Raw genomic sequence first — 14942 nt, 5'->3', positions numbered from 1 at the left:
TATTGACAATGGTATCATAGAAAACTTTGATGTTATATGAGGGCTAAACCTTCATCCAACCCACAACAGTGCACCTACTAGATCAAAAACAGTACATGAAAAGACTGAAACAAGCAGATGTATATGAATTGGAAGAATCTAAACAAAAATCTTCAAAAATCCTGAATATTCAACTGCGTGGCATAAATTGTACTTAGAGAATAGGTTTGATCTAACATGCGTATAAACACATGACATTTAAGTCCACCTCCGCCTAGGAAAGCACCTGGTATATGCCTCCTATGCTTCATCTGTCTGCTCCTGGCACATGAAAAGAATTTATTTACATAGAAATAAATAAGCATCACAAGTGTAGCATGTTAGATAAAGTTGATCTTGAAACAAGAATATACCTGTACCTCAGAAGTCCAAAGAGTAAGATTGTCTCGCAGAAGCCGCATAATAAGTGTGGCATCCCTGTAGAAGTCTTCACCCAAATTGTCCAGGTCTGCAAAAGCCCCCTCAAATGCCTGCACTCATTTTGCATGAATGAAAATAACGAACATTTATCAACATACCTACCAATTACCAGATAGGAGGATTATGCCAAATGACTTTGGTCTAGTTTATAATGGTTACATTCAGCAACTCATTGCATACTGAAATCCTGATATAAAGCTTACTTAATTTTGACCACACTACCCAAACTACTTTGCTAAACCATCGAATTCAAAATAAAAACAAACATCAGGATGGAGATCAAGTTGCATGCTCCCAATATCATCTTTGTAATGGCGAAGGCAAGTTATAATAATATTATATTATTACTAAATATTGTTATATACTTAATAATAATATAATATTATTATAATATAATCTAATCTAATCTATTATTAGATTAGATTCTAATCTATTATATTATATTATATTGCTATATTATTATATTATATTATATATTATGTTATAATTATAATAACATTATATTACAATGTAGAAATATTGTACTATTCATAATACATTACTATATCATATTATGTTATACTATTTAGATTATTATTCAATATTATATTCCACTATATTATAATAATAGTATACAAAATAATAATCTTTTAATATATTATATTATATTATACGCTACTATGCAATATCCTTTATTATCATTTTATCATGCCAAAAATACTCTCATTTTCGTTACCAAATATATGTTAAAGTTTCACGACACTTTAGAAATATAGTTACCAACAACAAATAGATTTTAATTAAAAACTCTACTTCCGGAAAGCTCTACTTGTAAAAGTTCTAGAGCCAACAGCAATCCCAAACAAGGCTTTACAGATACAGTTAGAAATGGGCCTAAGCCAACCCAAAGCTCATTAGGCCGGACTCACTTTTGGGCTAGGCCTAGCCCAAGAGTGTACAGCTCAGGTTCACACTTGTTTTGTAGAGCCCAAATGAAAAATCAACTTGACCTAAGCCCGCCGAAGGCCCACCTCAGCTCGGCCCACCTCCAAACCTATTACACCCAACCCCCACATGGCTACCAAGCACCCACGATCTCTACGCCTCACTCTCACTCCCACCCCGGTCTCTCTCTGTTCTCTCTCCTCTCTCACTGCCCTCTCTCCCCTCCACAATGCCCCCCTCTTGCTCACTCTCTCCCTATATCTCTCTCAATCTTGATCAATCTCCCTATCTCCCCTGATCTCTCACCTCTGCCCCCTTCTGATAAATATTTATTTTTAATAGTATATAAATATTTGTTGATGGTTGTCTAATATGTGCAGTGCACAGTTCTATGTAGCATAAAAAATATCATTACACATCTATAACTTACGGTAGATGTGCTAAACATGCTAAACATACAAACAAATGTGGAAATAATAAATGTGAGAAATAATAATTAGTTTCTTCGACCCAAGATGCAAGATATAGCAAAACCAAACCTGTTTTGCCATGCGACAAGCGGTCTCAGTTGACTTCATAATATCATGGAAGAACACTGAGAAATTGAGATCCAGCCCCAGCCTAAAAGGATGTGTTGGTGCAAGAGCCACATTTGCGATATCCTAAACATGAAAGACGATGCAAAAGAAAGAGAAAATAAGAGAAACCTATTAAAATCCAAAAGTGATACACATAGTTCATCCTACTGGCTTCTTATCATGATTCCTTGCGTTCACTTGTCTCATTCATCCCATACAAGATAACATAGTGGCAGAGGTCTGTCGACCAACTAAACAATGTGGATATTGTTAGTTAAAAACCATGTTAGCTCTCACATGAAAGAAAGCGACTTTTCTGTTGGAAAAAAAAAAAGCGAGTAGAAAACGCCAACTTCACGTTGAGAACTTCTAAGCAGATAGAAGGCATTAAAACCAAGAACAAGAAAACCAATACCTGGATATGGCACAACCAAAAACCCATTAAAAAAATCCAGATGGACAAATCTAATTCACTATGCCGAATCCCTAAATTTACTCTTTCCATTCACCATTTAACCGATACAGGTAAGATGGCCATTGGGGGCTGTCGTTTAAATCCGAGCAAACAAAATCCGAGCAAACAACCGTGAGTGGAGTTAGAAATTTGTAATCTCTCACAAAAATACGATTTTATGGGTATCCTGAAAAAAAGACGAGCGAAGTAAATTCCCGCAAAAACAAAAAAAAAAAAGTGTTTTGAGTTCAAAGACCAGAAAACCCTGAAGCCGAATAGGAAGAATGAGCAATCTGTAAGTTAAAACCATCAAAAAATATTTTTATAGGGTATTTTATTTATTTCAGAAAAAGGAGTTCGAAGATAACTGAAACCACCAAATTTAAGATTTTTAAGGGGGTTTCGAATCAAGATCTCCGAACCCTAACCCCCCATAGCAAAAAAAAAAACGGCAACTTTTCCGGAAAATTTGTGCTTTTCTCGTCCCCAATAAAAACGCCAAAAACAGGGATTGAGGAGCGGGTTCGACGTAGCACAAACCAGAAAAACCTAGCCCTAAAAGACAGACACTACCTGAGCCGCATTGTACGCCGCCGCGGCGTCCTTGGCGGCCTGCCTCCGCTCCTCCCCGACCTTGAACTCGGCGAGATAGCGGTGGTAGTCGCCCTTCATCTTGAGATAGAAGACCTTGGACTCGCTGGAGCCGGCGGAGGGGATGAGTTGGGAATCCAGCAGGCCGAGAACCTCTCCACAGATCGAGGCAAGATCGGCCTCGATCTGGCCGCGGTAGTCCTTGAGGACTGCAGAGTTGGCCTCGTTCCGTCGGCGCTCCTCCTTCTGCTCGATGGAGGAGACGATCCGCCATGCGGTGCGACGAGCGCCGACGACGTTCTTGTAGGCGACGACGAACATGCCGCGCTCCTCCACCGTGAACCCCCGAAAGGACGGCGTCCGCTGCATAATCTTCTTCATGAACCCGGCCATATCGTCGTACCGTTCCGCCTGCTCGGCGAGCTTGGCGAAGAAGACGTACTGCTCGCGGTTGAGGGTCTCATCGAACTCCATTGGAGAGGAAGCGAAGAAGGACAAGGGTAGTAGAAGAGAGGGAGGGGAGGAAGGAGAAGAAAGGAGGGATCTTTACGGAAATTTCCCCTCCTACGCTTTCGCCACTCCGCTGTTGCCGCGGGGGAATTTGCTTTCCTTCTTTATATAAGGGAGGAGAGTACGGTTTTGGGGGCCCGGCCGAGGTATGGGACCGCGGTGAGAATAGGAAACCTCAGAACTTTATGCTTCTCCCAAGGATGATACTAGTTTCTTTTCATTATAGCGACGGGAAGGGGGGCCCTCCCGGCTCCCGTCTCCCGTCTCCGGGGGGATCAGATAAGGACTCGGTAACTGATTCGCGACGGAAAAAGGGGGAGGGGAGGGAGCGGTTGGACCGAGAGAGGAATCCGGTTGAGAAGATAAAATGAAAGACTATTGAGCAAAAAATAGAATAAAATAAAATAACAAGAAATTATCGGACAAAATTAGTTGGATTTTTCAAAAGTTTTTAGCAGAAAATTTGTGCATAATATTTTCTCTTTAAAAAGAAATCCCTCATAATATTTTTTTTCCAAAAAAAATCGGTTCATACTATTTTCTCCACGTACAAAAAAAGAAAAATAAATTAAGAGTCACTTTTAAGAAAAAAATTACAAAGAAATTAACAAATAGAAAGGCTACGAGTTAGATTTTTAGTTGGACTCTTCAAAATTGTAAAAAAAACATATCCATGCACAAAATAAGAAAAAATTACCATGAGTATATTTAGCGCACAATAAAATTAGTTGGACTCTTCAAACAATTTTCGTGGGACCCTTCTAAAAAAATTCTAATTATAATATTTTTTCTTCACAAAATAGTTGAATTTTATTGTTTAATAGTGCAAGTATAACTATAAATAAATAAATATGTCCGACACTCTTAAAAAAAAAAAGAGAAAAGGAAAAAGAAAAATATCTCACTTCCTCTCTTTCGCCTCTTTACCCTTCGTCCAGATATTTAAGCATAAGAGATGTCGGCAGTCAAGGATCGATGTGGCAACTGTCCTTAAAAAAGTTATTGAATAAATCAAGCATTTATATGAGTAAATCATGTTAAAATCCAGATTTGATAAAAGATAGTTTTGAAAATAATATGAAATTTTTTTAAAAAAAAATAGGAGGCATGCTAGGCATTATCTAAGGTATTGTTATCTTCAATACATAGAAGGCTTAGCCCAAATGACTCCTTCTATTAACCATGATTAATACTTTGAAAATATATAACATATGAGGAAAAAAATGTAGTAATAAAAGCAATGGAACTTTTTGACAGGAAAGCAATAACGAGAGAACAAGATCTCTACCATAGGAAGAAAGAGTTGTCTAATCCCTATTGAGTGTTTGGGCCATGATCCTTATGTAGAAACCTGTCCAGTAATGGCTCTAACAACTACTCTCCTGACCCAAAAATGCTGTAACAAGTGATTAAGGTGTTCCAAACTAATACTGCTACCTTAACGGCTAGGTAGACCATAAAGGCCTCTCCAACAGCTAGCTCGATAGTCCTACGTTAACTCTGACTTAAATATTGAAATAATTCAGATAGAAACCTAAATGATTAAAAGGATAAAGGTTGGCTTTCACACAACTGCAAGTTGTCTCATGGTCACAACATGCACGGCATAACCAAGAGAGACGAATGGCCCACATTTCCAACCAGAGCTCACTAGTTGGGAAAGTATCAAATATAACTCAATTTGCATTAAATTCTTCGACGTAGGATTAAACTTAAATAAACAAGTTGAGAATTGAAGGCTTTAATTATCGAATGCAAAATGGAGGCGGAAAATGAAAGCAGAATGGTCCGAAACCCTAGGAACCGGTCAAAGAAAAGTTCGTGAACCGGTCTGGTCTGGCTGAAAGACTAGGACCTGAGGTGGCAATGACGTGGAAGCTGGTTTTGAACCAAAAATAATTTAAAAAATCAACAATTAAATATCATATAATATTCTCTCACAAAAGTTCAACCAGTTAAACTATAAAATTCATAAATACCATCTCTCCCGAGCAAATTATACCATGCAGTAAGATATTACTTCAACTTGAACCACACTTAATGTCGGTTGTGCCAAACTCAAGGAGTCATAGTGGATTGAGCATTGATATAAGTCTTTTGTACTCACATTTTAATAGCACATAACATAGATCAATTGTCTCAGACAGCAAATTAGCACTATCTAGCCTTATAGTAGTACCTTGGTTTTAATATGAGTTGATAGAGTTAAACCCAAACCCATAGTTGTCCACTTTCATATGAGTGAGTCCTTCAAGAATACTTGTGGCCTAGTACCTCATAGACAATCTGATTCTGAGCATATTAAAAGTATAACCCAATTTTAAAAAATCTATTACCACTGAAATACATACTCATTCCATAAGGATGGGAAGGAGACCTACTACCTTTATATACATCTATACATACATACATATATGTATATAGTAATGCTCTAATGCAATCATTTGGTCAGCTTCATCTCTACCTATTAAAGCTCCTTCATGGATCTCTATTCATAAAGGTTACATAATGGGCTTGAGCCTTATTTTCCTCAATGATTGTCGACCGATTAGTCTACTAAGTTCTTTTATGAGCAGAGAAGATCTAGTAATATCACAGGATGCTTCAATTTCTTTAGCCAAGTGCAAGAGACGAGGACTAGATATAGCAACATGCCGAAATGTATATAATAGACTTAATGCTCTCGTACATTTTCTTTTTGATTCAACAAACCCACTAACTTAGCTATTTTCCCCACTTATCCAAATCTCTAGTCTCCCATTAACTCATCATACATCCATGCTTATAACAAAAGGACAGCAAATCCACAATAGACCAACACAGAGAAAGGAGATCATCTCAAGTGATGACTTATCTTTGAACAATTTGATCATTCACTCATGCTAACCTTATTTTCCCTTTTTTTTAATCTTTCCCCGCTTTGCTTCCTTCATCCTTTCTTCATTCAAGTATGGCTATCCATTCACTCTTTGGTTCATCATTCTCTCCCACATGAAACTAATGGCGAGAAAGCAAAGAGGACCTCTCAATAACCATAGAATTCACTCTTCTATGATTATTTCGTTGATCAATTCAAAACCTTCTTGAGTTTGTCTCTCCAGGCGCGCCAACTCAACCCGTGCTCTCTCCATCTTCCCACGACCATGCAAGCCATTGAGCACAATCCTATAGCTCGCCACATTCAACCGAACACCCCCATGAAGGCAAGCACTCGAAAATCCCCTCCATGAACCTCCCTTCCTTGCACAACCATTCAATTACAAAATTATTCATAAAAACATCAGCTTTACAGGCACTCTGCCTCATCTCTCTCTCTCTCTCTCTCCACCAAATCAATTCCTTCATTGACTCTTCATTCTCTAGAAAGACAACCAATAAACGTCATGTAGCTCATAGGCATCAACTTCTAACTCCGTTCTCTTCATCTCCTCGAAAACCTCTTTGGCCTCTTCCACCTTCCCTTCCTCGCAAAATCCTCTCGTCAAATTCGAGTAGCTGAACATGTTCCTTGCAATCATCACAGTGTACGTCAATGGAGCAGGAATAATCTGAGGTTTTAAATCTCTGAGTCAAAAAAAAGAGAGAACTCAGCTGGAGTTCGTTTGGCAGCATGCTGAATGAACCGTGTGCAGCTGGGGTTTTAAATCTATGAGTCTCACGTACCTTTGATGATAGCAGATGTGAACCCTGCATGCTGTCTGGTGCCGGAGTCCATAAGACGGCGTTGACCCTAACAACGCCGCCCAAAGATTGGCCAACCCTGTTTATTTGTGATGTCACTTGAAGATTTCAGTATATCCATCACCAAGTTCTTATTATGCAGCCTGCCATCATCAATATCGACCAAGTTTTCAACAGAGCATGAGCAAATTCATTACCAAAGTTCGCCGATATATTAGAAATTCAACTCACGCTAGTATTTATTCCTCTGAAGCCAGTATTTATTCCCGTTATGTAGTATTCAACTAAAGCTGCAAATTAGAAAGAGAAATGGACAAACATTGATGCAATATAAATTTTCAGAGCTCACCGACGAGGGGTAAAAATTGACGAAAATATTCTTCAAGTGATGCCAGCCATGAGAAAAGCACGGTCAGTAGTTTGAAAAGCATAATCCACTATCTGAGTTGAAAAGAAATAATAACTATCGACATCTCACTTAATCTGTTCGACTAAACCAGAGTACACCAAGTTTATCTTGGATGAAACAAAAAATAAATATGCAAATTCTTTGGTCCATATTTTAGCCTGTAGTGTATTAATCATCACTAGGCCCTAAAACCTGCTCCTTGAGATCATCAATCTTCGCAAAAAATTCATCCCTGTTCTCCTGCAAATCACAAACAGGCTAATTACAAGGGTGAACCTGAAAAATAAAAAGGCATCAGCTCAACTACTAAACTTCAATAGATCACCTTAAAGATCAAATATCGAGAGCTGAACCAGATTGTGAAGGCAAGACCAACAATTTCCATCACCTTTGGGAACTGTTTTTAAAAGTTGTGAAGATTAGTGTATTTGTTTAGACAGTAACTATCCCATAAACTTTGATCTAACTACTTAATCATGTAGGAAGAAACATACAACAGGAAGCGAATCGAGTGCAGAAACAACAGCAGATGATATCCAAAGAGCAACCAGAGCACCAGTTCCATAAATAACGATGGTGTACGTGTCTTCAGAGTCCAACTACATTAAAAGCAACCTATCAGTAAAACTGGTTCATGCCTGCTACATTAGAACAGAAAAGAAAATTCAAGCAACGGTCAATGCACTTGTTAATGAACATAAATAGAAATTGAATAGGCTTTTTTTCTCTTTTTCAATTGTTTGGCTATTTCTAAACATCAGCAGCATTCAAGCATATATCTTTTTAATGATTGTGAGCATATTACACTTCAACATGGTACATCCCATTGTCAGCCCAAATACAAGTCAAAGTTATAGAGTTGACATTAAATTTGATAAGTTGATTAGAATTTTATTTGTTGTCTCATAGAACTCAAGCCAGATTCTTGTAAGGTGGTTTAATCTTACATCCCACAAAGTTCAAAATCATCAAGTTTCTAGAGTCAATACAGGTGAAATAACGGTCTCCTTAGTATTTCTTTCTCTCTCCTGGATAGAGTAGTTATTAGAAAAAAAAGGGATTTTGATGCACTAGTCCTCCTTTACAAGCCTAATCCCTAATGAAAATGGTCATCTGCAGTAGCCAGTAGTATATGAACCACATAACAAATCATGCCTTCTGACAAAAAAAAAAGTTATTCTTTTCAACTCTGCATTTTATTCTGACATCCCACCCCTTGCTTATATAATGATTACTTTAGTGCAGTACATGCAATTTTAGTTATATAAAACTTGCTTTTCATACATTATATACAGCACAAACTAAAAAAAGTTGTGGCAAAGCTTGATGTCATCCTTATACTGCAGAAAACAAGCTCAAGGTATGGGTCCAATTGGTATCTGTCAGAATCACTATGTGCATAGCATATAGAATGCTATTTCATAATTACCGATAGATGTATCGAATAAATTTTTATTAATGAGACCAAAACTTTATGAAATTAAAGACTATAGTAAGCCTTAACAATCCTCTGATGTTCTTGTATTCTAGTTTGTGGTTTTGGGTTACTCGAATGACATAGCACATGCATGTTCAGTGATATTTCGGAAACACAGAAGAATATCTGTGACAGGATTCATAGTGTGTGCCTGTGTTTTGAAATAAGACGACCTCTTCTAGATGATTAAGATAATGTCTAAAGTCTAAACATTACTAAAGCTATCCAAGACAGAGGGTGTATGTGTGTTTAATTCTAACTTATCTTTTTACAGCATTTGTGTGTCAATTGATGAGGTTCAACCTAATCAATATAGAAACACAATATTCGAAACCCTGCCCTTACAACCTCTTAGAGTGGGCAACTTTTTCCACTTTCTGCAAACCTTTCTTCTTTGCATTTATTATAATTTCTTCAAAAGTATATCTCAGTTTTGTCAATCTGTTAGTTTTATTTTATTTCATTGGTTCTGTCTCATAAGACCATTTTGGAATAAAATGGAGTCGCTTCTTTCATCTTTCTCCCATATTAATAGTTGGACCTTTTAACTCTGTGAAGGAGCGACTTGATACATGTAGAAGGACAGAAAGGTAGAGGTAGACCGAAAATCACATAGGATGAAGTAGTAAGAAGGGATTTGATATTCCACATCTTTCAAAAAATATAGCCCTAAACAGAGTGGAACAGAGGAAAAGGATTCATTTAGCCCACCCCAATTAGTTTGGGATAAGGCCTAGTTGAGTTGAATAACAAATAATTCTCTGCCTTCTACTCATACTTTTACTTTGCATCTTTGCATCTGATGCAGTACATTTATCACATGTTACAATCCAAGTGATAATTGTCCTCTCAGACTAATGATGAGAGCATCCAAACACCTATTACTGTACACAACCTAAATAATTGAATAAGATGAACCTCTCAGCACCTACTTGTTACTGTTCACATTTTCCTCAACTCTTACACTAGTATTGGCTCGCATTCTTGCCCCCACATCATACAAGTATAATCGTCAGGATCTTGGTTTTCATCTTAATTTGAATGTCCAAATTGCAAGGATCGTTCACATTATGTTTCTCCAGTGAGGTTTCTACTGCCATTAATGGAATTGTACATTGAAAAAGTAAATCCCTTTTGAGACATGCACCCTATGAACATCCTTGATGTAAGACTAGGTGAAACTTATTCTTCCTGAGATGAAGACTAGGTGAAACTGAAGCTTCTAACATAACTGAAAAGCACGAACTTTTGACTAACAGTTTTTTTTCTTTCCTCTTCCTGCTCCAGTCAAATAGAACTTGTGCATTTAAACATGCACCTTCTTTGTATCCTTAATAAAGAATTGCGCACACATATGCACATGCAATTTGGAAAAAAGGTTGATTTCTGCTTAACGTAAATGATAAAAGAATCAGAATGTGGACTTCAATTTTATGCTAACAAGGAACAGGACTTCAAAAAAAAAAGTGCCAAAAATTTTGAGCACAAAGTCATAAATCTCCTTGTAAAGAGGATCTTAATGGATTCACCATTAAGGCACTTGGAGTCACTTTCTTGAAGAGAAGAAACTACAAATATTATCAAATATCATCATAATCCTTAAGTAGGCATATAGGTTCTCCAAGAAGAAAGATAAAGAAAGATTTAAGCAATTTATTGGTGACTAGATGTGACTTGATCAATCCTTGCATTACTAGTAAAGGAAGCATGGCACTATTCACTTTATAAATAAAAAATCATCGATCATCCATTGTGACAATCAATCAGTTGGTCTAACCTGAATAGAGGACCAGGCTTTTTAACTGCAATGTATTTGGATTTCCTCATCTCTGAGGACTTTTAATTTCCAACTGGGTAAGGAATTCTAACACAAATATAACTAAAGCTAACCCAAAGTAAAACCAAAAATCTAACAAAATGAAAGATGTCTGAAATTCAGATTAAAGCAAAAAGAACATCACACCTTCACCACAATGAATAGACAAATCATCCTCCGAAAGAGAAGTGATTACAACAGAATTACAGTCCCAACACTTTTGGATGCATGAAAAAGATCTCTGGGCAAATTTAAACAGCAATTAATGAAAAATAAGAAAAAGGTTGCTTCTGAGCTGTGAGAAAGAGAGCTTCCTTGGACACCTCCCCTCCTTTAAATAATATTCTTCCCTAGATTCTGCCCTTAAATCTTTTGGAACAGAATATCAGATGCTAGTTAATTGCAATGAAGAATATGATGAATTTAAAGAGGAGAAAAAAGAATATTGTCTGAACATTTATTTAAAGAAAAATATAAGAATTGCGATAACATTCATCTGTTCATGAATGAGATACACGTGACAGCTGGAAAGTGGTCGAGTAATTTATGTGGACGTTTTAATAATAGTTGTCTATCATTAAACCTTTTAGAACATAATGTCCGACAATTAAGAGTAGTAAAGAATATAATGAATTTAAAGGGAAGAAAAGAAAAAATTTGCTATAATAATTGGCATAACATTAAATCGATTAGGAATGAAATATGCATGCTAGCTCAGAGATGGTCAAGCATTTCTATCCATGTTTTCATAGTTTTTCTATCCTTAAACCTATTGGAACAGAATATTAGATGCAAATTAAGTGTCAAGAATATGAGGACTTTAAAGAGAAAAAAAGGAAAAAATTGTTACAATATTCGTTGAAGAAAAATTCAAAATTTGCAATAACATTTATTTAGTTAGTAATGAAATATGCGTGCTAGCTGGAAGGTGGTCAGGTGTTTTCCATGGATGTTTTTATAGTTTTTTGTCTGTCCTTAAACCCATTGGAACAAAATGTCAGATGCTAGTTAATGGTAGTCAAGTATATAGTGAATTTAAAGGGAAGAAAAATTATTTAATATCCAATAAAAATATCATAACGGTTGTTTAGTCTAAAATGAAATATGCATGCCAGCTCAAAAATGGGCGGTGTTTTCTCTGGATGCTTTCATGATTTTTGTCTGTCCTTAAAACATTTTGGAACAGAATGTCAGATGCAAGTTTAGTCAAGAACAAAGTGAATTTAAAGAGAAAAATAAAAATATTATATCATCTATCTAAAAGGTATATCAATTATCATGTCATAGGTAGAATAGTTGAAATTAATGCATCAAGTTGATAGTCTAGCTAGTAGGATTTGTAGCCCATCTTACAATATGCATCATGCCTTGACACATCAATTTGTAACGTTACATTTGTCTCAAAGATGATAGTGTGGCACATCAATTTATAACGTTACATTTTTTCTCAAAGATGATAAGGCAGGCCCTTGAGGTTCTCCATATATGGTTATTGCTCAACTACATTACGCTACGCTAAATCAGTATTGCTAGTCCTAAAGCCAGCCCCAATCCTCCTTTAGAGGGCAAAACCTGTAATTTGATGTGATTTTTTCCGTATAAAAATTTGGTAAGAAAAATTTGTTCCATTTTTGTCAAGGGCTGCTGCAGCGTGGGAAAATAACTTCCAATTTTAGGACTGAAATATCAGCTGCCCATCTCAAACTGCATGCACAATTATTCGCTATTCACTGCCCGAAAACGAAGCACAATTACCAAAAACGTCTACTCCTATGATACGTTTCGAAATATTTATTGTCCAATTACGTGTTTGGTGTTCTAGAAATGCATACTCAATCTATGATGACAAGGAGCACCTAAAAAACATAAAGTTAGGGTCCTCCGCACATGAAGATACAGATAACATCGACGAGAAGTCGAAGACACACCCGAAACTAGACCACAATCATTAATATTGGACCCACTGGTAACAGTACATGGCTGGCATCAAGAAAACCATCGTGGTCTTTCCAAGGGGTACAATTCAGTGTCCCTCTTCGCACTTTGTATAGAAACAAAAGCGGAATAAAACCCAAAACTCTCTCTCCTCTTGTGCTCTTTCCCTCCTCATCCCTCTCTTTCTTTCTCGGTGAGAGGTCTTCAAAACCATCGCCGGCTAAGCCAGCTTCAGAACCCATCAAGCCGAGCCCGAAGCCGATATGTTCGCCCCCTCTCTCCTCTCTTGTCATCCGCATTGGGCGCGCTATTCCGAACCGGCTCCATGGACACCGGCTACTCCACCAACAGTGATTCCAAGTAAGGCTATCTTTGTTAGTCTGCCCTCTACTGTCGTTATCTCTGTGTCGACTTCTAACAATTTCCATCCGCATGCACCACCACTTCGGGGGGAGTGCCTCGTACCAGGGTCACGATGTGTCGTCTTCGTCCGGATGGAACTCGGCCCAGCAGAAGTGCCAACATTGTTCGGTCTAATGTCGTCTTCTCCCTTCCCTTCTCTCTCTCTCTCTCTTTGTGTCTCTCTCTATTCCCCTTTTCTTTTTCTCCCTTTCTTTCTTCTTTGTTTCTTGAATTCCACCAACTGGTGATCTGGTGAAATCAGTCCTCATTCTTCCATGTGGTAGTCACTTGTTACGGTTAGGTAAAATGGAGAAACTAATGATTACAAAATTCAAGTTCAAGTCAGAAAAGAGCTTTCCCATTCAGGTTGAGCAGCAAATGCCTAATCAGCCATGAAAAGTTGACAAAATGTGTAGTAAGTGGTGGAAAGTTATTCTTGGAATGTCGGGAAACTTTAAATTGAATGCCACATAGAAGAAGGTGTTGAAGTAGATGCCAGTGCATCAAACTAAGTGTAAAATTTCCAGAAGTTATGGAATGGTGAAGAAAAAGACCTAGTTACAGCATGTAAAACAAAGATTAATCTCATGGAGATAGAGAGCGCCTCAAAGTAATGAAGGGTTAGGAAACAGGAAAGGATGCCCAAAGTAACTGCAAACGAAGTCATAAAGAATGATGATTTCAATTACCTTAATGAGACTTCAGAGTGAAAGAAATTGCATATACTCAAACAGTCGAGATGATGCTTCCCATGGTTATCTTATTCTTATTCGAATTCAACAAAATCAAAAGCCTTTACTAACAATTCTGAGCTCTCATCTCGCTTACATTACCATTCAACAAAAATTGATACTTAAATACTATGTTATACAGCTAAGATCCTATCTAAGAAACTTATAGCAACAAATAGGGAAAATCCAAGCTTCGGAATTAAAAAACAAAAAAAAAACACAAACTTATCCATTATTACCTTGAGATTGAGCTTGCTCAAAAATTCCGCGGCCTTGCTCTGCTCGTCCCCAGAGGAAGGAGCTTCTTCCTCCGTAGAACCCACTTGAAAGGAATCCGCTTCTACCTTCTTCGGCGCCTCCTCATCCGACTCCGTCCCAAGCTCCTTCGAAACAACACTCGTCGAGGTCTCCTCCGGATCCGTGGCCCTCCATCCTGAGAGAAACCAGAGAAACGAAATCTAGGGTTTCGTTCTACCGCCCAAACGCCAACAAAGGACCGAGACTTCAATCCTACCTCGCGTCGAGCGGAAGGCGAGGGGTCTCCTCGAAGAGAGAGCAGGGGATGGGCGAGGGAGGAGGAGGGGGAGGGGGAGGGGAAGAGAAGGGTTGGCAGCGAAATCGCGGCAGCGGGGGAGGGTCGGGAGAAAGCGAGGAGGGCCGCAGAGCTCCATTGCGAGCTGAGAGACTCAAAGAATTCGACAAGCAGTGGCAGTGGCAGTAGCTCTCTAATATCTACTCAAGTGGCTTTTTTAGTACCGTCGCCGTGGGCCGCTGGTGCAGCGTGCTGCAAAGGTGGTAGCCTAGTGGTACTGAGCAGCAATTCTAACCATAAGGTCCCAAGTTCGAATCGCTACGGCGACGATTAAATTGTGGACCGAAGCTCATTACTTTGGCCACTGCTTGGACTTGTAGTGTAGGACCGCTCTTGAACCGCTAGTAGCCAGGATGGTGCCGGGTGTGACGTACTCATACGTG

General features: G+C 38.1%; 2 protein-coding genes across 4 annotated transcripts; both read right to left on the bottom strand.

Annotated features, from left to right (window-relative positions):
• LOC103722293 (14-3-3-like protein GF14 kappa) lies at positions 1 to 3845 on the bottom strand. 3 transcript variants are annotated; one of them, XM_026810469.2, is made up of 4 exons: positions 2989 to 3845; positions 1923 to 2045; positions 393 to 509; positions 1 to 294 (listed from the first exon to the last, which is right to left on the bottom strand). In XM_026810469.2, the coding sequence occupies exons 1-4, from the start codon at positions 3478 to 3480 to the stop codon at positions 280 to 282; spliced, it is 747 nt and encodes a 248-aa protein (XP_026666270.2). In that variant the 5' UTR covers positions 3481 to 3845; the 3' UTR covers positions 1 to 279. The 3 variants fall into 3 exon arrangements, with proteins under 3 accessions (XP_026666270.2, XP_026666268.2, XP_026666269.2); XM_026810467.2 differs by having other exon boundaries at positions 10 to 300; positions 2989 to 3820; XM_026810468.2 differs by having other exon boundaries at positions 34 to 300; positions 399 to 509; positions 2989 to 3834.
• Positions 3846 to 7558: 3713 nt separating this feature from the next.
• LOC103722301 (protein CURVATURE THYLAKOID 1D, chloroplastic-like) lies at positions 7559 to 14694 on the bottom strand. Its single transcript, XM_039134204.1, has 5 exons — positions 14482 to 14694; positions 14207 to 14400; positions 8101 to 8205; positions 7932 to 8003; positions 7559 to 7846 (listed from the first exon to the last, which is right to left on the bottom strand). Exons 1-5 carry the CDS (start codon positions 14636 to 14638, stop codon positions 7775 to 7777), a joined length of 600 nt encoding a protein of 199 aa, XP_038990132.1. The 5' UTR covers positions 14639 to 14694; the 3' UTR covers positions 7559 to 7774.
• Positions 14695 to 14942: the final 248 nt, after the last annotated feature.

The sequence above is a fragment of the Phoenix dactylifera genome, chromosome 15 (assembly GCF_009389715.1).
Source record: "Phoenix dactylifera cultivar Barhee BC4 chromosome 15, palm_55x_up_171113_PBpolish2nd_filt_p, whole genome shotgun sequence".
Lineage (NCBI taxonomy): Eukaryota > Viridiplantae > Streptophyta > Magnoliopsida > Arecales > Arecaceae > Phoenix > Phoenix dactylifera.
The sequence above is the reverse complement of the archived record's forward strand: the minus strand, read 5'-3'. Positions and strand labels throughout refer to the sequence as shown.